A 27,639-nucleotide genomic window follows, 5' to 3' on the forward strand; every position below is an offset into this window, starting at 1 on the left:
TTCACTGGTAAAAGAATATTGTTTTAATATCCACAGTAATGGCAAAAATGTTACAGAAGTGCAGACAATTGATTTCAGAATACTTAATAATGTGTGCTGCAAATGAGATTTGGATATGTCACGATACTCTATTTCAAGTATAGGTTCTTTGTATGCTTAAAAAACAAAATAAGCACAACATGCTTTTTAGATTACTTTTACTTTTTATATAGTAGACATATTTAAATACTCTGTTGGTTGTGCTGAGAACAGTCACAGTTGTTTTACTCACAATATTCTGCCAGAAGAATTCACATATTTGAAAAAGAGAACTGAAATATAAATGACTGCACAGAACATCTATTTTATTGTTACGGTGCATGAGCAAGTGTATGATGAGAAAAAGAGATTCATAGGGCATAACTTTCCATAGCAGATATGGTATTCTGTGACTAAAAGGACTTTTTATCTCCTCTACTATCACCTCTACTTTCAAATCTCTCACTGTTTGTGATAAAACACAATCCAGTAGTGAATTTTACTGTTTTTATTTATTAAAATAGCATTTTCTTTACACAGCCATGTTTGAAGTGGGAAATAGCAGTGGCAGACTCATATGATTTTTTCATAAGAATTTTAATGACAGACTAAAAATGCAAATTATTTCAATGTCATTTTATATTATGGTTGGCTGGTTTGCACRTACACCTAAATTGTAAGTTCATAAAGAAATACTTTAAATATGTCACTATTAATCCATAAAATATATGCTCCAAAAATAATTTTCTATGCTAGCAGGTAGCTCTGTATGTGTATATATGCATACCTAATTATATACACACATGCAGCCAGTCACAAAGCAGTCTAGATTTCTGCTTTGTGCCAAGTGCATGTCTATGTACACATGTCCACACACAAATGTATTTTAAGAACTTTTAAGTATTGCAATCTTCAGATAATTTCTTCATTTAAACAGCTGTATAAAATTCTATACAGTATTTTGACCATTCAACATGTGCCAACTACCTAAATCTCACTTCTTTATACATATTTTCACTCTTGGCAAGTAAATCCTGTGTCTTTTGTCCAACGTAGGTGCTTTTTGGTTTTTGTTGTTGTTGCTGTTGTTTTAGGGGTTTCTTTTTTAGATTTCAGGTAAAATGTCAAAATATTTGCCATGTCTATCTTAATTATCCCCTGCTTGCTGCTGCTGCTGTCCCTTCAGACCCAATTATGAATGGGCTTTTGATTCAATGGTGAACTAATCCTTGTTACTTACGGCAAGTATGTTGAATGGGTTTTTTTTTTGGTTAGAAATAATAACTAGAAATTTCTAATTCCTGCTATGCCTGCATTTGGTGTCCTTGTTGATAGGGGGCCTCAGTCTAAACAGAGCAACTGGGTTCCTCAAAAGAGAAAATTTGGTAATGGATTATTTTGGCTGTTTTATTAAGTTCAACAGTTTATTTGTCACAATATTTTATAGGGGGAATAGCTACCTTTCCTTTTACTAATAATATATGCCTGAAACAACAGTTAGCACTATTCAAATGCAAACGAATCAAAGCTTGAAGAAAAGCTATGTTTAAATACAGAATAATTAGCAAGAAAGTTAATATCTTTAGGTCAGCAACAGTATCTAACGGAGACAGTTCATCTCCTGCCAATGAAAGAAAGAAAAACAAGCACACAAGAGAGAAAGAAAAGGGAGACAGAATATATATCTCTTACATTGAAGATGTTGTAGTTTTCCGTGCGGTCCAGCAATTTGTCTAGAGGATAAAGAGCGCGGCTGGCAGCATGCCAAGGCAGAAAATCCTTCTCTTCAGAAAGATATCTGATGATTTCCAAAGGAATATTCTGAGGCAAATAACCGGCTCTGCACCAAAGAAGACATTAGTATTAATTAGAATTTGCACAAGATACAAGATGATGCAAAAATGACTTCTTTATTTCCAAATGAAAATAGAAGGTAGAAGGCATGATAAACTAATCACATTGTTAATGACATAAAAGCCCAGCTTACAAAAACTGAAGCAGTCTCCTGCAACAGGCACACACATGTAAATACACATACTAGAATGAAAAAAGCTGTGAATCTACATCGAAGAAAGCTACACAGGGTATCCTTATTTTTCACAGATTCTAGCAATTATACAAAAAAATGAGGTACAATGCATTAACTGACTTCATATAAAAGGCAAAAAGAGAGGAACGGAGGCACAGAACATTTCTACTGGTAATTGTGAAGAAGCAGCTTTTGGTTTCACTGTTCTCCTCACTCCTTTCCCTCTCCTTCAGAACTGCCTTGTTTTGTATCCTTTGTAAGCCATTTTGGAATGAGTTATTCTATTAAACTGAAATAGAATACAATAGCAATGCTTAGGTTAAGGAAGCTTCAGCACTTTCTATATAAACTCTATTTTTTCAAGGGTTTAAAAAAATCAATCACTTGAAGTTTTGCCCCATTCTTTCACTGGCATAAAAGACATCTTCTTGCAAGGGAAAGAGTTTAGCAAGGTTTCAAGAAGGCTGTTTAAATGAATAGCTTTACAAGTAAAGTACAATATAGATTCAAGCATTTGAAAGCTGCTTTTTAAAATTCAGTCCTGGAAACATAAAGCTTTAGGATTTGTAGTCATTTTCTTTTTCAGAACAGCATTATTTCCTAACTATCCAGACCACAGAAACAAAGCTTAACCCTGTGGGTGCAAACTTTCTAGCAAAACACATTCTTCTCCTGATGCATGAGTATAACTCCCATGAGAGATCTGTATCTGTTTAAAGTGGGGATAACCATTTTGTTTTTATTAAACACTAAGTCAGAAGTTGGATTCCACAAGCATCAATTTAAAGGAGGCTACAGTCTGATATACCCTCATATACTACCTTTTCTCTTCATTGAATGTAAATGTTTTCTTTAATTTCCATCACTGTCCAGGGAAAAACATGCACAAATTATGCAAACAAAATTTATTATTATGGCAATGAACCAGGACATATACTTGGTGATAAATTCTGACCTCAACTGTAAAAGCATAAACTAAAAGCTACTAAAATCTTTGGAATAGACTGTTCTTTTTGGTACAGTCCACAGTCAGTTTCCTTGTCAGCAGCATTGCATCCATGCAAGTCACTGAACTTCACATTCCCTCCTAGAAGAATTCCACCCTGTTCTCTTACTGTTCCCATGAAAAAAAAATGAGTTCATGTAGCCATCTTCAGCAGGCTCTAGCCACTCATGTCCTTAGAACAACCCCTCTCCAGCCTGCTTCAGGCCTCCTTCGTCGCTGCTCCTTTTGCAGCACATGCTCAAGCAAGAAAAACAAGAACACTTGGGAAGTGAACAGTTCACTGAGTCACTCAAGAACTGAACAGATGTGAAATTCAAATGACGCTCCTGGAGCAGGACAGAAAAGAAAATGCAATGCATCGGAAGACAGATAAAATAAGGTAAAATGAAGGGAAAAAAAAGGTAAATGAAATACTTCATTTTTGTAGGTCTTTCTTATTACAGAAGCAGCAGAATAACTCCAAAATATGTTCTTGGTTGCAATACTTTTTAAAGATGCGGAACCAGAAGAAGACTCTGAACATTGCAGAGTTAAACATCTTGGAGATAATGTTAGCAAAGAGTTAAACTTGCTTGAAGTTGCATAAGCATAAATGGTTCCTAATGGGGTTTGTGATTATTGTTACTGATAATTTGATTGACATAAGAAAGTGTGCACAAGGAACAAAAGTAATGGCTGTGGGAAATGTGCCACTTAAGGAATAAACAGATGAACGGTTATTATAGCTGTACTAATGGACATTTAAGATCATGCTCCTGAAATTAAGTCTCTCTATGCTAAGTACAAAAGAAATCATCACTGCAAAACAAACATATTATTTCTTTTTAAGATTAACTTCTCTAGAAAGAATCATAAAAAGTTAATTCAAAGAGGTRTTACTTATTCATGGACTTTCTGCCTTCCTAATCTGTTTCAAAATTGTGTTTTGCTGCTGATGCTCCTCATCCTCTTCACAATGGAAATYGTTGCTCGCATCGCCTTACTGCTGGTAGCTTGCAAATTATTTAACCCTCTAATTCTTCCTGTCTCTCCCCTTATCCCCCACTTTTCCTTGTGCTTCCTCACAGCTATATTCCTTCTCACATAAAAATAATACAACAAAGACTAAGCTTTTCCTGTTTCCTCCCAAACTTCCTCTACTTTATGGGTCTTATCCTTGAAGGGCTTAGACACAGTATCATCAAAATCAGCTTTCCAGATACAGAGAATCAATCTCAAGAGCAAAGTTTGGATGAGTGCAAGACCTTAYGGATCACATTATTACATAAGTACCATCACACTCAGCACCTCAGGTTTTGAAGGAAAGTTGCTATTTCTGCTGAGCTCAATGTCAGACTCTGTGTCAGCAAGTGTGCTTTAAGTACAACTACTAGGCTTGGTTTCTGAGATAAAATGAGCAGAGACATATCTCAAATCTGCCTATRATGGCACATAACATGGGAGTATTTCCCTGCAGAAAACAGAAAAYTTTCTGGAGTTTTCAGTTAATATTATTCTTTATGTTCTATAAAATTTTATTCTATGAATGCCTACACAAAGCTATTRTAGTCCTATTCTTTCAAACTCAGTCACTAATCTGTGTTTATGGACCTGTTTTTCCAAAACCACTACCATCTGCCAAACGATATGCCATTAAATAGCTTCCATCAAGAGRTATGGGGATAAATAAATTCATTGTTTTACTTTTTTTGTGTGTGTAAAATGTGATGTATRAAATATATTATAAAATATTAAATGTATATATGAAAGTTCAAAAAGTTTGAGGAAGATTTACATTCATAAAAGAGTTGTTAATGGCCAGGTCAAATATTAAGGCTACTAATTTATCGCACTCATACTTGAGAAAACATGATACAAGGAGAAGGTCTCAGTCTATATCATAAAAACATAAACCATAAAAAACACATATGGATAGGAAGTTCTAAGGTCAGGGCATATCTAAAACCTGGATCACAGGTGCAGGAGCTCTGTGAATTGTCCTGGGAGTTTCCATGGCTCTCAGCTAGCAAAACACAGAAACCATCCAAATCCATAATTATGTGCTGTGTTATGTCCCAGGACTCTGTATCTTCACCAAACACAGTACCTGGTTTGTTGAGCTTTATATATAATAGTATTTTTTCAATTTATTGCTACGAGTGATYTCAGAAATCCCCTTCCCCAGAAAATACTGAATCCAGCAACATATACCAGCTCACCAATGATTTCTGAAGAGCTTGTAAGGTTCTCTATCTCTGCCTTTCAAGAATTAGGACCTTGTCTACAAAAGCTGAATTTTGCATGCAACAGAGTAGGTCAAAGACTCAGTAGTTCCACGGGACCTGTGGCAAGCACACACCACCAAGCTGCCTGAGAACTTCTAATCAAATTCACTCAGGCCATTTACGGAGCAGGAAAACACCCAAGGTGAGGAAAGAAGGCAGAATAAGGAATTTGGAATGGGTCTGTTCTTAATATCTCTGTAAATTCTGATGGCACAACAAAGAGCCGTAGAAGTGTTAAACAGAAATATTTAAAAATTATAATTACAATAATAATAAAAGCAGCAGTGATAACTTCCATATTAATGGAAAAAATGCAAAATTCCCCTGTAATATAATTGCCTGGTAAAAGTATTCAAAGGTATTACAGATACTACAGAATGTAATGTATGTTCTGTGCATACTCTACATTTGTCAGTGATTTATCACTGTCTTTTCCAACAATGTCACCTGAAGTTCAGTGACAGAAATCCCTGTTTCTCATCTGTCTTTTTAGCCATCAATCATATTGTTATTCTTAAAGTCCATCAAAGGTACCATCAGATCACTCCTGTCAAAGTCCAAGTGGACTTTTGCAGCGTAGTCATCTAAGAAGAAAACTGAAATAATGTCTGTCACTCAGGGAATAACCAATTCTGGGCTATACTGAAACCAGCTAATAAACATAAACATACCAGAAACTCTGCAATGTCTACTCAGAGGACTAGTCCCACTGTTTCTGCAGAAATGCCTCTAGCAGCCACTTGAAGATACCTACTTATCTACAACCAAAAAGGTTCTTGCAGAGGAATCTGGGGTAATTATGGCAATTATGTAGCATACAAATCAGTCTAACCAACCACTGCTGATTCAAAACCAGTGCTTAAATGCAAACTAATATTCAGGTTAAACATTCCTCAAATACAGGTTAAACAGTTCATAAATTTTCACATAGAGTCTAGAATGAAAAGTCTGGAAGGGACCTTAAGAACTCACCTATTTCCTATCCTAATCTATCCTGTCCAAGACATATTCATACAAATGTCATCTTGATAGAAATTTGCTTAATTTTTTAATAGGCCTCCTGTAATAGAGATCCTAAAATTTTGGTGCTCCTCTTTTCAGAGGCTTGATAATAAGAATATTCTAATTTTTGTCTTTCACCCAGTATTTACAGAAGATTGCTGGCAGATCCCTGTGCATGACCTAAAATGAAATGAAATATTATTCATATAACTTCAGCATAACTGAAAAAGAAAAAGGTAGGGCTGCCTCTTTATTGTATTCTGGATTAGACATTTTTGTTTGGCATCACTGATCACATAAAAGGGAGTTCAAATTCAGAAAAGAGCTTCTGTAAATCCTTTCTAATGCAGCCATACCCATACTTAGTCATAGAAAAACAGAACTGTAAAAACAAAATTTATCCAACATAATCATATTTGAGTTCCTTGGGTTTTTTATCAGTTTTATGTAATTCTCTTTATCTATCAGTTTATCAACATGTCAACCATTTTGTCAAGCACTCTTGCTTTGTGCAAGGTGAACTTCATCACATGACAGAAACACAGCCCAAAATTAAGTTCTTATCATCTGCGTTGCTGACCCTCACAATTACCTACAGAGCTGGAGAAGAGGAACACAGATTAGCAGAGAGATTTGATATAGTTATTAGACAAATTTTGTAGAAGCAAATATCCTAGATCAGCAGGTTTTTCATGCCTAAAGAGCCTGCTGTTAACTATGGTGAAAAGGTGATACTGCACTTTAAGAGCAGAGGTAAATAAAGACCTCTCAGAARTAATATACTTGTGGCCTATGACATTGTACAATATCATGAGCACCAACTCCCTAACACACCACAACCYTGCTTATACTGAAGAAATTACTAGGGTGGAAGTTGATCACAGCTTGAAAGAGGCAACGAGTAAGACAAGTACTGCACACCACAATAAAATATCCTTCACAAAGAATTCCCACTAAAAGCTTCATACTGATCAAAATTAATCTTTAAATCACATGAGCTTTTAATGAGTCATATAAAAGCAAGAGATCTAGATTTTACTATGAAAAATCAGTGTGTATTCAGCTGCATTCTGACCTTGATTTGTTCTTTACACCGAGCCACTGAACTTATGGACAGATCCCAGAACATTCATTTCCCCCTTAGGGACAAAGTACCAAATGGTAGTGTAATTGCCAAAGGAAAATTATTACTCTGTTTTGAATTATTTCTACCATAAATCCAGAACCAGTCAAACAGACTCAGTCACAAAAACGACAGGGTTGCCATACAGTGATGAGAGTCCCACATACAAGTGCACCATAAATCCCGTAGACCCACAACCCAACAAAGTCACTTTAAGTCATGTGTTTAAATCAAAACCAGAAAATCCAAGCTGCTTGACATTGTTGAAACGATGGAAATAAGGTGATTTATTTGTCACTAGTTTAAGATTCAGCCTCCATCATCTGTTTCATATGAGATGTGTAAAGTACGACTAGAGTTTTGTTTGAATAATTTTGGAAAGAAAAATCCTGTCTCTTTAAAATATAGATGTGTGACCCAGCTTAATTTCAATTCCATGTGCATAAGCAATATATGAAACATCAGACTACGCCCATTAATCTATAACAGGATGCTCTAAAATAAGTTAGGATTCTTATTTATTGAGTCTCTTTTACCTTTAAAGTCAGCAGTGTGGATTAGAATAAATTCCAATAAAACTTCCTGTTACTGTACATGTAAATTTAATTGCATTTGTCTTTTTCTAACACAATCTATTTCTTCTGAACACTAAAGACTGGTACCCTTACTGATATATTCAGGGAATGTTCTTCCACAATGCTCCAGCAGCAGTTCTGTGGCAGCTGGGTAGAAACAGGTATGTTGAACCCTGACAAGAAAAAACCTTTTGAGCAAGGCAACCCGTGCAGTAGGAAAACAAACTCCTGCAGTCACAGYCATTGCATTCAACTCCTGCAAACCTGAGTAGCCAAAGATTAAAAACTTAAGAGTGCCTGACATCCTTGTTCAGGAAGGGAAGCTGGAAAAACAATGTTTTCTCAAAGAACACTAATGGGCAACCTGTAAAAAAGGCCCTGTGATCTAGAGCATGAAAGAATGATCTACCTCATCTTCCACTCCCAGGTTTGGGCTGTCTTAACTACAAATAAGAATTCGGTTTTCCTAAGGCAGCAAAAATGACTTAATGTGGGTATTATCACTTATACCAACTGTGGACTGCCATGTGATCAGAGTACAGGAATGCACATTATTCTTTGATGAGCAGAACAGTACCAATTGACTCGTAAGCTAAAAGCAAAAATATAATCTATATTCAATTTCTCCAACATCAAAGCATTCAGAAAGTATGGCAGTTATAAGTGAGGCAGGCTTATTATTATGTTTTCTTACATTGCAAAACATTTGAGGACTCTTTAAGTGATGTTCAGCTCCATACAAGAGCATCTGAAGCATCCTACATGAGGTAGTTCAAATTCATTGCAATTATCACAGTATCATGTGGCTTAAATTATCTTGCCACATAAGCAAAGGCTAAGGTTAGTTTAAATGAATCACCTTTGCTGAAAACCATTAAAAATCTTTAAAAAATCCACACTTGTAAAAAATGTAACAAAAAATCCCCTCAAACTGGAGTTCAGTATTTCTTCTTTCTTCTTTTTCTCCACATGAAGAAAATGGAATTGAAAAGGAGTGTAAGATGAAAAGGAATCATCTTGCTGCTGAAAATTAAGGCTATGCAGTAAGTTAGGTAATGTCATGTTTTTCATTATCACAAAAGCCTTTTTTCTGAGAAGTATGTTACTCATAAATTTAAATTAACCGAAGAAATGTAAATTAACTGAAGAAATTTGAGGGTATTCCAGGGGCTAATAGAGGTCAATTTCAGATGACTCAGTTATTAAAAGTGTTATTTTCTTTCTATGTGATATTTTGGGAGGGGTAGAATGGAACCACTCTTGTATCCCTCAAATTGTCAATGGGCATATCTGTGAGAACATGTTCAAGCAAATTCAACATTAGGAATTAGTTTGTTATTATGCACAACACTTTCATGTCTTCCTCTTCTGTTCTATTCTAATGTTCACAATTTGCATATCTACCATCCAGAGTTGAAGTATTTGTTTAAAAACTAGAAACTTTCATACAGAAAGAACAAAAGCTTGATCTTGAAAATACACATTTTCATTTATTTTTTCTATGCCAGAATATCTACAGAATTGGATATTATTTCAGTAAAGACAACTTTCTATAAACATATTTAGCATAACAGAGCTTCTGAGGTTCTCATAACCCCCTCACCTCTTCTCTTATCTCTATTTTACACACAGAAAACTGAGATGCAAACAGGTTACGCAACTTGACCATGCTACAGACCTAGGATGCCTATAGCAGAAACAGCACTTAAAGTCCCTCTAGTCCCTGCCCAGTGCTTGATCCATAACACAGTCCTCCCTATTTATTGTTTAATCTCCGGCTAAAGGAAAATGCACTTCCAGAATACTAAAAACCAAATAGGAAGAAGTCAAACTGGCATGGTGTTGATTTAAAGGTCTAATCTTAAATATAACCAAGCTAAGGGATTTTCCTATTTTATTCCCAGTAAGCCAGAGATATCCTGACATACATTTTCAAAAGAACACACTGTAAAGTCACCAAATGAAGACCAAAGGACTTGAAAGTAAAATTTGCACTTGCAGTTCAGCACATGCTGAGAGGATCAGACCACTTCTGGGTGCCAATCCTGGCTCATAGCAATTGGAAGAGCTCAAAAAGTAGGATCATTTCTGAGAAGCCTTGAGTTTAGCCAGCTCAAAGCAGCAGGCAAAGCAATCACAGCGTTAAGGCAGCAGATAGTTTTGTTCCATCTAGAAGACATCAGTTGTTACTGAGTGTTTAGAGAGACACCTTCAGCCTCCCTCCCACAGAAGTTGTTCCAACCTTGGCTCTGGGGCAGCAGGGTCTCCTGCCCTCTTCTCTGCGCTGCCAATACAGAAAAGCAGTGAGGTACCGGGAGAAGGAAAGGGAGAAATTAAGCTGCTTCTTGAGAGAGGAGAGGTGAGGAAAAGGGCTAAAAAGGGCAGCAGAAGAGGTTTTCAGATCACAAAAAGACACGAACAACAGTTCGATCTGAGGGATACGGCCTCTGCAGAAAGATACGTGCTGTGATGATGGACAAAGCACCCAGAGTCCCAAAGTCAAACTTCACAAGCTCTTCCCGCTGCCGTCACTCCAGAGCAGTTCATGGCAGCTGCACTGCAACATGGATGCCTTCATCCCAAGCCAACTTCAAAGGCAGCTTGGACTACAGAAGGTCATGATTATAGCTAACAACAAACATCTAGTAACACTGCTTTTGCTCCCTTGAAATCTCAGTCATTTTTATCAATTCATACTGGCCTTTTGGTATGAAGAGAATTGCTGTTCGTAAGAAAAGTCTTATTTAAATTCTTCCCCAGCTCTTTGCAGTTTTTCTATTGACTGGGATGCTCTCCTGGATATGGTGCTTCCTTGAAAYGTGTAGTAGAATCTACTTTATTGCCATTAGTCATCTAATATGATCAGATACACAAATGATACATAAGCAGGGTAGCAGAATGGACTTTTAGCATGCTTACTGTTAAGAATTTTTGATTCTTCTTATATGAACATAAGCAAATGAAAGGCTTAACTCCAAGCAAAGCTGGTATCAAGGCTAYGATGTGTTATAGAACATTAGGACTAACAAGCAGCATATGGAATCAATGATGACTACTTTAAAATATTTGTGGCTTGTTATTTTCTCTAAAAAAGTGCAGCTACTGCACCAGTAAATATTGAGAGAATATTTATGTCAAGAAAAACAAACAGGTCTTGTAGAAACCATTGCCCAAATCAATTGGCTGATGTGTTGAACAGTCTCCAAAATCTGTATGAAGGTGAAAGAGCTGATAYGGCACCTACAACAGTAATTTAGATGAGGCCTCATTTATTAAAATAGTAAATCTGTATCACTATCAATCAAACATGATGTAAATTATTGATCTAATACACTATTAGCTGGTACTCAGAGGCACTAACTAAGGAACCTACTTAACRTATCTGTTGTGTTGAACTATCAGCAAACACTCTCAGGAGTAATAATGAAGGCTGGGGTTAAACTGCACAGTTAAGTGGATGTTATGTGACTGTTCATGAATGATCCAAGCAAAGCAAGGCCAACAACTCTGGTTATGGCTGCTGAAGTTTGAAAAGATTTTGGAGTTCATTAATTGGGCCAGTTGAGAAATTCTACCTATGTTAAATACTTTATTTCTCTTAATTTCCAGCCCTAGAATTTTAAGTGGGCCCTCAAAGGTCTTGGCTTTTCATGACATTATGCTGAACAGAACTTTAAGTACAAAGTAAGTCAAAAATAATGTGAAACCAAACACATTAACATGCTGGAAAACCTCAAATGTTTGAGTAAATGAAGCCTTGATCTCTGATGGGGAAGTGCAGTGAAGACAATTTCAGCTCCATTTTGTTATGCACATATTCCCACCAGATACTGTAAGAAAATATATTTCCAATTTATCAGTAATCATTTTGGATTTTATGCAAAAGGGCATAAAACCAGAAGCTTAGTTACAGTGATCCCTACAGTCAGGAGTTTAATTGCCCAGCAGTTACTTCAGTGTTAGTGTTGGTGATGCTTTGTTACTCTTTTGACACCAGTTCRGTTCAAGGCAGGTTATGACCACCACTGCAAACATTTTTCTTCTCAGTATCCATAAATCAGATCAATTAAAAAAATGAGGAGAAATGTGCTTCTTCAGGTAGCGGAGTGGCCAGATGTTTTTGCCTTAATATTCCACAACTGCGAAATTACTTGAGGAATGGAGAGTTGGTTTCAGTTTGTTGGCCTTTTTTCCCTCTGAAAAGTTATGTATTTTATTCAGATACCACAGGCCAGGTGAATGAAGTTCTATCAGAAAAGAACTTTCAAAAATGCGCTATGAAGAAGGAAAGTTCCTTAGCTCACGGAGCATTCTGGAGGTTAGCTTTTGTGGTTGCTCATTTCTGACACAGTTCCTATATTAGCTGAAGTGTACACAGACAGGCTCTGCTGGCCTAAAAAAAATAGTGCAGAGAGGTTATAGCTCCGTCTCCCCTGACTTGGTGAAAGGAAACGAACCCTGCTCCAATATGGTCAGATTGTTACCTATGTTATCAGAAAGAACAGTCTTCTCAGGTGTACCACATCTTCCATTCACTTCCTCTCACAGAGTCACAGCCAGTCATCCTTTGTACTAGTCCATATTCATACACACAGTGCAGTATTTTTCCACTGTGCTAGGTTGATTAAGGAGATGACAGAGATGCAGAGTTTCTCTCCTACTCTCCGATGTCCCAGGGAGGCATACAGAACTGAATGATATCCTTGGAGCAGAATAATTATCTAATTTCATGCTATCTCATAATTAAAAAGGAAAATTTCTGTATATCAGTGCTATGATGCAGAATCAAGTTAAGAAAAAAATCCCAAAAAACTGTTGAAGAAATGCTGCTGAGAAATATGCAAAAACTACTGTTAAGTTGCATCTTTGGCCTTGTTACTGGGTGATCATTGACTGCAATCTCGACGTATTCCAACCTGTCAATAGGCTTATCCCAAAGGGAACTGCCAAGAAAACCTGAGCATGCAAAGGACTCCACGACAACCTCTTCAAAGACAGAACAGAAGACAGGATGTCTATCAATAGTGAGGCAGTCTGTCAGCATCAAAAACTGATTTCCTAGGCAATTATCACCTTAAGACAGGAGGCTGTCTGTGGAGCAGGCAAGATCAAAGGGACATTAAGCACATACTAGGTTTCATGAGACAAMACAGATGCATTCTTCCATAACGGGAAGACATAATAACTCTTTAAAAGGAGCATAAATAGGTATCCGCAGCCACATCTGAACGAACATTATACTATTAACACTGAATGTCAATTAGACATATTTCTTTGATTTAATATTGGTTTAAAACAACCAGTTTAATGGGAGGAAATTACAATAAASATTAGAGACCAACAAGAAAAACTAGGGATGATACAAGACTCTTGACATTGGGAGGGTAATTTATTCTATGTTAAGTGTCTTCGAGGGGTCAGGTGCACATTTTTCTCCATTGTGAACGGACCACAAGGTAACCAGCTCAGATATACCGGTCAACATTTGGCATGTCTAMAACACATGGGTATCCCATGTGAGGGGTATCCCACCTCACGTATTATCTAGCTGATTCTCTATCCTGAGGAAATGGTTAGAATGAGAGCTGACAATATTATTCACTCTCCCAAGAAAAGGTAAGATGCTTATTTCCTATAACAGTTCTTATTAGAGCTATTTGAATTATGTTCTGCTCAATTTAAGCTTACAAAAGCTATACAGTTCCATCTGCCTTTTCTAATTTTCCTCAGTCCACCTTTAATACAATTTTACTACAATCCACATGGTTGAAATTTGTTTTGAAACTTCATAGTGAACATCCCCCCAAAATAAAATATCTCCAAGAAGGAAAAAGAGTGTCTAGGTTCTATTCTTCTTCAAGACTTTGATCATTCCTTTCAATAAGCTATGCTACTGCCATGGCCACAGTTCTTTAYAGTCTCAGGACATATGCAAATATTACAGCAGAGAAAAGAAATATACATAAAAAACTGAAAAACAAGCTTGTGAAAAGTCGGAGTCAAAGTGTGCAAGATGCAGCTTTCTTTTACTGTTACTACTCAATTCAGATCTGCTTGAWTAATTTTATAGGACAAAAATACACCAAGAAGAAAGAGGAATATATCTAATTTCCTAATATTTTGTCCATCTTATATATAAAGAGCTTAAAATATTCCTTGCCATTATCAATTCATTTACATTGTTTATTTTTGTAAAATCATCATGCTGGAGAGTAAAAGGATAATAAACTTTTTGAAGGAGTGAAATACATATATTCCCCTTGTGCCATTTTTGAGTACYTCTTGCCAGCACTCCAAAATAAATTACAGGAGTAATATCTGGCTTTCTCCAGATCTAAATGTCATTGCATTATACTAACAATAAGAACCACATTTGTTCCACAAATAAAATGAATTAGTATTAATAACATAAAGAAATTTCATATTAGGACACTGGAGAAATTGAGTCAAATCTCTCTGCTGTGAAACACATTATCTGTATCAAGTTAAACACCACACTGGAGAGTACTTTGCAAGTTCCTAAGAATGATGGAATATTTTGAAAAARCAAAGTCTTTAGTACAGCAAAAAAGAAATGCTTATTTTGGAAATTCTTTTCAAAAGGAAAAGAATTGGTTTTTCAAAATTATTTTCAAGAGGAAAACCATAAGTTTAAGATGTTATGTTTGCTTTTACATATTATTTTATCACTACARTAATATATAGGCATTAAAAATAAAAGCATTTATTCCATTTTTCTGCTGTATTTCAAAACGTGTATTTGTATAGTTGCAGATGACTTTAGTGGATGTAGGGACCATAACTGAGGATAGAATTCCCTTAGAAATAGCCAGTCTTCTGAGAAGTCAGGTCTAAACTACACCTATGCCTGGTCAACAAGGTTATTCATCTTTTTTTCACTTCAAAGTCAGAAACGTTTGTGTGTGTTTAATCTTCACATCACATAACATTATATGGCAAGGAGAAAWACAGTCTGTATTAGGCAAAGATTAAATCACTACAGTAACCCCAGAGCAAGAAACATCCAAACTATGGTACTACTCAGAAAATGAAGCAGCATGCTGTACTATGGCTCACAGTCAAGACAGAAAAGTTAAGTCTGATGATAATGCCTTTCTGAACATGGACWTTTTGGGGAAATTGAAAGGGTCTGCGTGATTTTGACAGCTGTCAGAGCTGGTTTGGGGAACACTGCACTGTCACGTGGAAGCCCTCAAAAGAACAGGTACAGCTGCGCTCTACAGCAGCGCTGGTGAACAGTTCCACATGCGCCAGCCAATCACTCTATTCAGTTTTCTAATAGAGCCTTTTATATCTGCTTTAATATTCCCAGAATTTCCGGTGCTCTGCCATCGAGGCCTGCCCCTAATACACTCCTCTTTTAACAAGACATCTTAAAGCACTGTCTCAGTACTGAATTAGAAGAAACCTGTAAGAATRAACTTAAGAAACACCATTTTCAATGTCTAGATTTTCACTGAAATCAAGGCACATCTGATCGCTTTCARTTCATAGAAAGAGAAGAAAGAAAGCCACAGACTGGTTCTGCTAAGTTCAAACTACTTTAGTTTTATTTAGTTTATTCAATAAAGAAGCTCTGCGTTGTCACACACAACAAATAAAATGGAACAAGCTGTCATGTTACTGAACATTTATTAGTTCATCTGATAGTCTAGATATTTCAGAATGTTACACAATGTTCTGCAGCCCAGGGAGTGCACAACTCATGGTTCACTGAAGTCTGAAGCAATGAAGTGATGACCTACATTCAATCCTACACTGCTGTCAATGGGAAGAGGCCAAAGGCAAGAATGAAGGGCAGCGCAAAAAGAAGAAGCAGGCTCCTCTTCCTCCTCTCCATACCATGCCTTCTTCCCGTCCTTCTCAACCGTTAAGGGCTAATCACTAGCTCATGTCATATATTCAGTCTGGTATTGGCAGCAGGAACAGGGTTGTAGGGCACATAACTGTGTTTTACTGCAGCGGTGCTAGAACATCACTGAGCCATAATTTCTGTGTGACATTGTGCCTGAATCTCAAACATCTCTGGTGATCGTTTCAAGTGAAATGTACCTCTGTACTGCCAAGTTGTACAAGCCACTGCTCAAAAATGGCTATAAATACGCTAGCAAACAGAACAGACAGTAATATTAGGGATTCTTTTCACACAGCCTTTGACATCACAGTGTTTTACTGACACAATGATCTTGAGGACATGAGGAATCTAAGTTTGAAAAGTTTCACTGCTTTCTTCTTATTTAAAATTTTGACTATCAAAGTATTAGATGAGCTGATTCAAATCTGGAAAAGTTCCACTGCTCAATTCATAAAAGTATTATCTAATCTAAAAATTAACTAATTTATAAATATATATGTATATATATTAAATATGATCATTATTAAAAACAAAATGGTACATAAATTCTAGAAATGCTAAACAGAACTCTGATATTCCATTCTACATAGGAAGCATTACAGAAAAAGTGTCTGCCCTAGCATACCACAAGAGAAAGAAGACACTAGAAAAATCAGATGACAATACAAGTTCAGATAAAGATTTCTGAATCGTGACGATGTCTCTCAAATTTTACATATGGGTGATGAAAAAGAGAGAAAAAAAAGAAAAAAAGGGGGAGGTGGTATTAAGGAGAGAGAGAACAAAACAAAAAAGCAAAACAAAAAAACTTCTTCATTATAGAAGGAAAGAGATTATTTATTTCCAAAGTGTTAAATTGAACTTGCCATAAAATTGATCAGACCCCTCTACAGTTTGAAATACCCTAAAGCAATTATTGATCAAAAGCAGTGAATGTGCTACAGACCATACCTCTGTACCATACTAAAAAGAAAAAAAGAACTAAACTGTGTTTAAAACATATTTAACTTCAAAATACACTCAAGCACTGAGTTAATGACTGTGTGAACTGTTGGAGGAAAGTATATGAGGATAGATTATCTTCAGGAAAACATACCTGGCTAGATTGAATGCATCATCGATCAAGCCTGCTCGATTACTGACAGAGATAACCTGTGAGGGGTAGTCAGAAAAATGGAGTCGTTTAGGATGATAAAACAGTGAAGCTTCACTTACCAAAGAACACTTCAGGGATGAGAAGAGGAGCTTACCTCATGGTTCCTTGTTAGCTGATTAATTAACAGCCTCCAATTTCTAATATCATAATTAACTCTAAAGTAGCCAGTCTGGTTGATGTTTCCCAGCAACCAACTTGCTTCTTCTAAAGCAGGAATTCTGTGGTGTTCTGGAAAGAAAGAACAAAAGGGCAAGGGGGTTTGGTTTTAACCTTAAAATTTCAAAAAAAAAAAAAAAAAAGTTACTTTTCTCCTTCTGTAAAATACACACAGGATAGTAAAATTGCACTTAACTGCACTTAGTAAAATAGTAAAAAAAAAGAGACTAACAAAAATATCATTAGTAATGTGCTTTGTTTAGAATTTTCTTTTTCTGTTCTAATATTAAGAGACACTAGCTGGCATTCTTATGGAGACCTTCTATCAAACATTGAGCTTCAAGGTGTCTTTCTTTTTTTCTGGCTAATTTTAAGAGGTATCCATTTAAGTCTGGCACACTGATTCTAGAAATGCGAAAATAATACTATAATTCTAATAATAATTTTGATGAATCTATAGAGAGAGGACTGAAACCTTGATTCAAAAAAACAAAATGTTTCTTAAGTGTTTTTGCATGTGGTTGATGAAGCCTTTGTTATTGGATTTTAAGTTAAAGTGTTTCCAGTTATACAGATTCTAGCTACTAAGCACTGAGATGCTCTCCTTCATAACTAGCAATATCAGCTAACATGTTCTTCCTCTTTCCCCTAAGTAATCACAYAGAGGTTGAAATCATAAGCTTATTTTGATATTTGTACAAGCTGCAATTCAGATAGTGCAAAACCATACGCAGGATGGGATTTCAGCAACAAAATACCTTGAACTCAAACCACTCTTTCACTACAGAATGAAGTATCAGGCTTCAATGTCTCTTGAAGAATCCTTCAACTTGCGATATCATTCTGACATAACCAATTGTGAAATAGAAWGCTCTAGTTTCTACTTTTTCACTTTTTCTACTGTAATCATATTAGTCTGTATACTCTTGAAAGAGGGGAACAGCCTTCTCACATTTTAAGAATAAAAAGCAATATGCAAAATTTGTTTTAAACATAATTACAACAGGAAGCTAATCAGTGAGCTTGAGTTGCCTGRAAGTAATAATGAAAAAAAAAAACATTTACAATATGGTCTTCACAATTAATATATACCATCTATTACCTAAAATATGAGAGAAATAGATCTGTTCACAGTCTTTCTTTAAAAAAAGTAATTTCTTAGGAAAGAAAAGATGATTAGATCTACAGATAAACATTATTTATTCCCTTGACTAAATCACCCTAGCAGACACACTAATAAGCATGAATTTAGGTGCAAACATAAGAGACCAATCCTAAAAATACATAATTATGTGTTTAAATTCATGGAGTTCTGTGAATTCAGATAAAGTTGCAGGATTAAAAGAAGAAGATGAAGAAAAAAAAACTCTTCTCAGCTAGATAGTTCAGAGATCATTAAAATCTTAGAAATATTAGTTTTGGAAAAAAAAAAAGAGTTGTTACCTATAGAATTTAATTCTGTTATTATTCTTTGAGGATTTATCTAACTGACTTCCACCAGCTCAGTTTAATTATTTTATATAAACTGTTGAGAAAAAAAAACTGACCTCTGTATTTAGGTAAAATATTAGTTTGCTTTGATAAAGTGCCAAGTAGACCTATCCTTTGTGTGCTAACATATCCCGCAGAAATAGTACTAGAGTGAAAAAAAAAGTCCTACAACTGTGGGATTCCTGGCCTTGGGAAAGGCATGCCAACTACTAGGTTGAGAGAAATAGGTAATTAAGACTAGAACATACAAAGGCTAATGAACCGCAAGAAGATCTGCACCAGCTCATTAACAGGAAAATGTCCCAAACTATGGGGCATGGCTAACTAATCTTTCAAAAGCAATAATGTAGCCTTATCTAATGGGGACAAAGATGGCTTTCCAACTCAATATTTTCACTTGTGAACCACCTTGATGGCCTTTCCCGCAGAGTCCAGTTAACCAATTTTCCTACTGTCTAAGCATCCGAGTTGCTTTTGATGCAGTATTATTGGGAACAAGGCTTTAAGACTTTGTGTCCTTACTCCCACAAAGCTTTGTTAAACACTGTGCTATAGCCCTAGCTTAGCCCTAAACAAGCTCCATGACTGTTCTGCTGAAGTTGCTACTCTGTCTAAATACTTGATTCACCAGACTTGAAGTCAGAACTGCGCCTCTGCTCATGTCCAGAATACTTACGGAACACCTGAATTCTGATTCCTGTGAATATTCAATTACTTTATACAAAGAAAAGTATTAACTAGAGACACTATAAAAGATGACAAAGACAACTTATAGCATAAAGGCAAATACCTTAGAAGGGCTTTGTTTCACATGCCTCCTGTAACTCAGGGAGGGGAGAAGGAACTTGAATCTGGATATATCACCTCCTATTTAATTTTCCCAGCCTGGTGCTGTGACCAGCCTGACACCACCATGTTCTCCATCAGCCTAGTGGATTTGTTAAAAGCAACTACAAAAATATTGCAACTGCAAAAATATTCTATATCTACGAGAAATTGTTGGGAAAAAAACAAACTTTTAGAATTTCTTTAGGTCTTCAGTGCTGTATTGCCTTGTGGGGTGAGGTACAGAGCACTCATATGGCAGAAATTCCTACTTTATTATGTAGTACTGTGTTCTCTTTATGTTTTTCTATTAGCAACTCCCCCTTAAATGCCATCATAGCTGAAAATAGCTGCTGAAACTGGTTAATGCCTGGCACCTCTATCCTACCTGAAAACCTATCAAATGGACTATAAGCACATATTCATCAACAATTGAGTAAATAAATACATATAACAGAAAAATTCAATATCAGATGTTATAAAACAAATGCACACGCTTTTTTTTCTTGTTGGAGTATTTTCATTTAATTTTGATCTCTGAAGTGAAGAAATTACTTGCATTCTGCAATACAATACTGAATGATACTTGACAGTCAAATATGACAGCTTTAAAATAACCTATTCCATAAATGGCAGCTGTGGAACACAACAAAGACATATTGCTCTAATTGAGAATAGTATCTTTTCAAAGGCTGATAGCATTATTACTGTTTTGGTCGGTTTTAAATGCAATCATAACCCCTTGCTATTATTTTTTGATAGGGACACTCATGAGTTGGTCTTTTTCTGAAATACAGGACAGGAATCTTTGAAGCTTTTCTAGCTCATATAAGCAGGTGGTTATTTTAAGGGACTGTCTGGTGCGTATGTTTCACATAGTTCTATATAATTTACTGGAATTCAATGTTTGAGTCTGTCAATTCTAATGCCTTCCTATGAAAGAAATTCTTTTTCTGGTAAAGACAGTCCTGCAAATTTCTATACACATGGGTAATTTCTCCACTTTTCACAAATACATCTGTTAGTTTCCTGTTAAAAGTACTATTGTTAGGAAAAAAGGCAGTCATTCTATGTTAAACCCCATGTTAAACCATTCATGACTTTCAAAAAGAAAAACAAAAAAAATCATTTGGGGAGAAATCTGTCTTTGACGAGTTTAGTTCACCTTTTCAAATCTAAACTATACATACAGATAGACTTGAGATTAAAGAGAATTTCTTTAATCTTGTTCCATTTCAAGAAGAAATGGTTATTTTTTACAACATTTGTTTTAAAAGCAAAAAAAAAGTCAATTAAGGTTTGTTTCCCATTTTCCCTTCTCTGAAAGTGTGAAATAGTCCTCCAAGCTAAGAGCACATTGCTTGAATATTAGAACTATCACATAGAGCTCTGAGCAGTTTCGACTCTCAGCCAAACGAGTAAGAGTGGTGGAACACTGATCATGCGCTCCGCAACATGAGCACCATGTGAGTTTGGTCTGGGCAAATGACAATCCTCTGAAAGAAACTACTCCAATGCTGTGAGTCTGGGCTACACACTGTTCTACCAGTTCAAATGTTCAAACTCTAAGATGTTACTCTTTTTTTTTTTTTTTTTTTAATTTCATAAAACTCATAGCATACTAGGAATTTGATTTATAATTGAAAAAATCTTGCTAGCAAAACATACTTTTCTTTCCTATAAAAATTATTGCACAAATATAACACAATTTCATACCATCAAGAGCAAGTAAATATTTTCTGATGAAGAAAATGTTTAAAGAGGAATTTCACAGTAATGACAATATTTTGTGGAAACTTTTTAAACTGGGAGATGGAAAATCAGAAGTTCTTTCTATCATCTCACTTGCCATATTGCTTTAATTCCATGTTGAAAACACATTTTGCTATAGTGAACAATATAGTAAACAGAACATACCAGTAAATACGTTTGTGTTCTGTGTCACATGATCTTCCCTTGGTCTATTTTGCCATTATTACCACTCTTAGGCTGTAGAATTGTTAATACCTAAGATGATGTTAGAAAAGTGCAAGAAGCACTTTTAGGATCTTGGCTCAGCTTTTGGGATACAGGGGCACTGGTTCTGCTTCACTCTATTAAAACGGTGCCAGGATTGTAGGTGCTGTATCCTCAGTCTTCCCTAGGGCTGACTAAAGCTGTAAAGCAGGACCTGTTAATTTATTTTGCTTCACAGTATTTTCTTTCCTCCCCTTTCAAAAGATGAAAGAGGGGAGTGTGAAAGCAATTCAAAACAGGCTCCGCAGCCATCTGATTCTCAGAGTAGGGGAGAAAAAAAAAARGGGTATTTTTCTAATACTGCACTAACACCACTCCTCAGTGGACAGCAAGCAAATCCCAGCTCGGAAGCAGTTGTCTTCTACAAAATAGATCAGCCAAGAGAATCAGACAGTCAAGGGACTTGCAGCAAAAACAGATCAATCTTCTATCGCGAGGTGCTATATTATAGTAAGTTGTGATTCTTATCAGTGAGCCAGGTGCCCTGCTAAACTTTCTTTCCCACATCTCATGGCAATCCTGGATGTATTAAGGAGAAGAGTCCAAATGATCCTCTTTGCTAGAGGCAGAGATGTCCATCAGATAAATACTTGCCTGGCACACACCAAATCAGTCAAGGTACAGCAGGTGATGGTGGGAATGACAGAGAGACTAAACAGACATGTAAAGCTAATTCAGTCAGTTCAGTATCACTTTCTGAACCACATGAAGATGTCTACTCTCTGGAGCCTGTGGAACCACAGAACAGTTACGTCCAGTAWGCCTTTAACCAAAGCGCTGCTGTTTGCAATGGATGGCACCTAAAACTCCTCATGTAAGGTTAGGGTCACTGACTCTACATAGGACTATCCTTCCACACTTACTACTCTTTGGGAGCAATTGGCAGGACTTTCCTGTAAGCCCTGGTAGGCATTCAGGGAATGGCTGAATTCATAGTTGATCCCAGGAACAATACCTGTGTGTTACACATTTTTACACATAATTCCAAAACACAGAGGACACTATGTACATATACCATTCCTTGGAGACCTCAAAGCAAGCAAATTAATSTAGCAGAAACAGAAACAAGCTCTGGATCTGCTATAGAGCAGAGTGCACTAATGATTGCCACCATCTCAGCGAAAAATTTCATTCAGCAGACCTGCAAGATTGTAGAACAAACAGCACTGCAACCATCTTGGTGTGATATCTCTGACCTTAGCATGCACAGGAAGTTTATCATGAGATGATTCCTTCCCTCTTTGTAACTGGTCTAGCTTTCAGAGGCCATTCATTCCATCTCCAAGGCTATGCAGTGGCGGTCATTCCTCTAAGGCAGAACAAATCTTGCAGAACATGCTGCCCAGATATCAAGGAAGGGGACTATTCCCTTAGGATAGGCAACCTGAAACACAGTGACCTTTTCCATATTTCCTTTCCCCTTTAAGAGGAGTGTGTAGTTGCAGTCCAGAAGACAATTACAGGATATGCCAAGATCATAATGGTAGTCATCAATTTGGGACTTTTTCAACATTTGCAGCTAAAGAAAGATACGTGATCAGATCATAAAGAGAGCTGCCCATCACCTCATGTCCACTTTTCAGGTTGTACTGAAAGCTWCTTTAACACAGCAATTACTACAGCCAACAATAAGGAAACATCCCACTCCTTCCTTAAGAGAACATAAAAAGCCATGCTCATCAATAGCATTGTCTTTGCTACAAATGCAGAAGAGTAAAGGATTCCAGGAGCAATCCCGTAACAGATCCTATGACCATAGCAGAGAAAGATGAAAATATGAGAACATTTTCTCATCCCAGGTCCCTGTAACATTTGTGGGCTCCTGACACGTTTCTTTTGAAATGCTGTAAGTGGCACCCCTTTGTGAATGTGGAGACAAAAGAAAACCTACAATCAAAGCCCAATCAAAGCCCAGCCTCCACTATTGTGTGGACGGAGTGCATCATTTATTTATGGCATGGAAAGGCTGCAGAGAGCAGGACAGACCAGCCTGTCAGCTTGCATTTCTGGAAGCATAAAAGGAAACAACAAAATAGCTTGGCATGCAGGGTCATGCAAGGTCCAGTGCCTTCTTGTCACTCCCTCCTCAACATAACTTTGTCAGCACAGTGTTGATGTACAGCACTGATGGCTCTAGGATGTTCTCCCCAGTAAATAACTAACTCCATGAAAGAAAAACCCAAATTGTCCCCCAGGCAACCTTTTACTGTTTCTCCAGGAGACCTCTTATCACCATATTGGCAAGCAGCTATGGTCACCCCACCACAACTCAAACAGACAATGTGGTCCGCTCCCAGATTGCCAAGGATGGACTGGCTGCCTTCTCCACATTCCCATCATTTCCATTGTCTTTGATTTCCAACATAAACCCAATCACATTTTTCTTTCTTTTACTCTATATGCTTCTTCACTGTTCTCTCCTTGGCCTGACACTGAGATTTCCCAGGCTATCTCAAAGAAAATTGAAATCCAGACAGCTTTGGACACATACAATACCTTTTTCTAGGTCAATAAGTTAGATTCATTTATTCATTCAGAAAGTTGTATTTCAGCATTTCCAAACAGATTTTTTCCCAGGTATTTTGACATGTTGGTATTTCTTCTTAATTGTAGAAGAAAAAAAGAACACTTCAAAACTGGCTTTTCCTTTAGGATAGCAAATTAATTTCCCAAGCAGCAGCAACATCACTTCTGTGATATCTATTTAGTTAGAGCTGTACATTTTTGTGCGCAGGTAAGACATAAAAGACTGTCTACATTTTRCCTTAGCTTAGATCCTCAGATTCCTTCTTTCCCTTTTACTTCTCTCCTCTGAAGGATGCTTCAGACGACATCATAAAAGATATGTCTCTTCTCTGAAGGATGCTTCAGATGACATTAAAAATGGTAAGATTAGGAACCTTAACTGGACTTCTCGCTTTCTATCACATTACTTTGCAGACTGACACTTGCAGTGTAATTCTTTTCACCAAATTTAGACAACTTTGATCTGGATAGAGTGTAGAGAGGAGAGGAGCATTCACTTCTTTTACTGAAACATCTTTTGTTAACAGTCAGATGTACTGATAGACTATGGAAAAATGGCCTATGCCAGCACAGGAAGCACCTATTCCTGTCCATAGATATCCAATAAATATCCAAGTATAGCTTTCTATGCTGTAGATAGCTAGGTGAATCAAACCTTCCTGTATCTTTTTATCCCTGTTTAAATCCAGAATTATGAAAAGTCCAATAAATTTGATTTATGTGTCTGCATTCAAATACATTCACTTGAAGAGCAGTGCAACTGATCCCAACCTTTCAAATATCCTCTAAAATAATCCGTTTCACCTCCAGCCTGCAGAGTTGTTTTTAGATTACTCTCTGCTACAACACCAAAATATGTGTCCTCTGTACAGTGGAAACTCTTTGGGACTCTTCCCTCCCACTAAAATTGATCCTGGAAACTGCCCATTCCAATCTCAGAATGCCTTCCAGATCCCCAGAAATCAGGTATATCAGCTGAAAAATAAAAACAAAACAAAACAAAAACCCTTCAAGAATATCACAGAATCATCAGCAGCAGGCCTGATGCGTAACAGCATATATAATGAATCATACTGAGCACATCCAAGGATATTCTCAGCACATTCAGGAATGTTCTCATTGATTTTTTATGTTGAGGAATCCTCCAAGTGAGCCAGACAACAATAAGCAAAGGCATGATGACATCCTCACTGTACTCGTAAGTTTACAGTCTCTAAATTTTTAATGAGACGCAGCAAGTGACTGAGTGAAAAAGGAATGAGGAAGGACAAAGACAATGACAACAGATCATACTGGCATTGATTAGCTACACAGGAAACTAACGACTCGGATCACTGTGAAAGCTTCATTTTTAATTCTTTATAACGAGCACTCCAAAATCCTGCTCAAACTGGTCATCCTTAATTTGTTAATTTCTTGTAGACATTGTGGTAGGAATAGTTAGCTATCCTAGATGTGGCTTCATGGATTAGTTCCCCCACAGTAAGAAAAAGGCAATGGGGAAGCAACTTTGCAGGTAAGAGAAAATTACATTCTGAACTTTCAAGGCAGGAATGAAGGGAAGGAGACATGCATGTACGATCTAATGAGCTGAAATAAGATGAGATGAAATGATCAACTCTCCCTGAAGTCAAGGGGAATCTCACTATTAATTTCAGTGAGAGCCCTAAACCACAAGAGCAGAAGAGGTCATTAGGGCTGGCTGTAAAAGGGCCAAGACATCTTGAAGTTTTCTGCAAGTGTTAATATTAAAAAGTATGAAAAAAAGTTAGAATCTGATAGGTTGTAAACAATCAGGGTGAAAAAACACATACCTTCAACCACTAGAAAGCTGGGATACTGTATTTGCCATTCACTTCCGATCCTGTTGGCTGCTAAACTCTATGTGAATATTATCTTTACACTACAAGAAGGGGTCAGTTTTCCCTCTCATATGGATGTAGGCATCAAGGGGATGCATACCCTTATTTTCCCTTCCTTAGAATCATTTTATTCACGTCTCCACATTTCTTTCCTCATCAGTTTAAAACTGTCGGATGTAACCAGAAAATAGAGAAAAAAATTACAAAATTTCTCTGGTGGGCTCCTTTTATCATAGGGGATAGAAGAGCACTGGTATCCAGCCCTAGATCTGGTATCCTAGCCCTTCAGGGCAGTAGCTACCATGACCATGTAGGAACTGAGGAGGGAGTGACAATTAGAGTGATGCAGTTTCAAGGTCCAGTATGTCTTTATCTAAGTAAGGATAACAAATACTTTGACAGATCATTAAGGATACTTTTTGAAGACAATAAACATTTCTTAKCACTGGTTCAGACTATTCAGACACAGAATTACAAAACGTCAGAATTCTAAATATTTTGCACTTACTAATTCAAACTCATTAAATGTTTTGCTGTAAAAGTATTACAATTAATTTTCACCAATCAGTAAAGAGAATTGCATTCATCAGTAAGTTGATATGTGTTGCTAAATATAAAACATTTGGTACTTAGGTACACATTTCTTTGTAAAAGCTTTCCATTGTACTATCTAGCTTCTGTGAAAATTATTAATCATCCTGCTTGGTGTTTATCCTTTCTTCCTCCTCCCTCCCTTCCCAACTCTCCTGTTTGCAATTCATTTCAAGACTGGGTGCAGAGCAACTAAACAATTATCTAGGATCAATTCCAAAGAAACATTTGAGGAAAACACAAGTATGCTTTATGAGATTCCACTGGGAGGAAAGTTTATTTTTACCTGATTTGTTAGACACCCATATAATTGCCTCTGATGAGATGTGGCTCGTGTTTCCTACTGCAATTGTTAATGGAATCTGCCACAAGTAGCTGCAAGAAAAAGGAGGGGGAATCTAAGAACAAAAATACTGAACTGGTTCTTCTCACAGCAATCAGGGATCATGTCAAAAAAATCATAACACAATTTCAGTAGCAGTGTAAAGATGTGGATTCTAACATGTTACTTGGATTCTGAAATGCATTTGCTATTAGTAATAAAACAATGAAGAAGTCATTCATCTTAAAAAAAATGAATTCTATTTAACGATTTTCAAACACTCTCATCACGAGGCCTTTTTTTTTTTTTTTTTTTTTTTTGCAAGCCTTTCCTAATTTAACAAAAGAGGAAATAATTTTCCATAGAAAGAAGAACACTTTTCACATTCATTCAAGAAAAGAGAACCTCCAAGTTAAAACATACTTTGGTTTATAATGACTGCTAAGGTTTTTTTTTTTTAAAGAAACTATCCTTCCTGTAACATCTTTAAAAGTTATGATGGCCTTTCATAATTGCTTCTCTATAAAATAAAATGAATGTGATGGATTATCTACTTCTTTGAACCATTTGTGATAACTTATATGTATACAGACCTCAAAATATCCTACACATGAATTTGGAGATACTCTGGTACTATCAGACTTCAGCTTTTTAAACAGATTATCATACTTGGGATAAATGTTTCAAATCACATAAGATCTTATAGCCTTTTATCTCAASTTTATTATTGCATGAATTACTGCATGAATTCTGTCTTTGGAGGAAGGAGGAAAAGATGGATTCCTGCATGTCCTCATCACT

At 36.5% G+C, this 27,639-nt stretch overlaps 1 protein-coding gene across 1 annotated transcript in view; it reads right to left on the minus strand.

Moving 5' to 3' along the window:
• Positions 1-27,639, minus strand: part of TRHDE (thyrotropin releasing hormone degrading enzyme) — a 206,747-nt gene that overhangs the window by 26,172 nt on the left and 152,936 nt on the right. The window contains exons 10-13 of the mRNA XM_026052784.1: positions 26,803-26,891; positions 17,144-17,277; positions 16,990-17,045; positions 1,711-1,858 (exon numbers count right to left, since the gene is read on the minus strand). Of these exons, the coding sequence (XP_025908569.1) occupies positions 1,711-1,858; positions 16,990-17,045; positions 17,144-17,277; positions 26,803-26,891 (427 nt within the window). The remainder of the gene's footprint in view (positions 1-1,710; positions 1,859-16,989; positions 17,046-17,143; positions 17,278-26,802; positions 26,892-27,639) is intronic.

The sequence above is a fragment of the Nothoprocta perdicaria genome, unplaced genomic scaffold, assembly GCF_003342845.1.
Source record: "Nothoprocta perdicaria isolate Ctin4 unplaced genomic scaffold, notPer1 scaffold_91, whole genome shotgun sequence".
Classification (NCBI taxonomy): domain Eukaryota; kingdom Metazoa; phylum Chordata; class Aves; order Tinamiformes; family Tinamidae; genus Nothoprocta; species Nothoprocta perdicaria.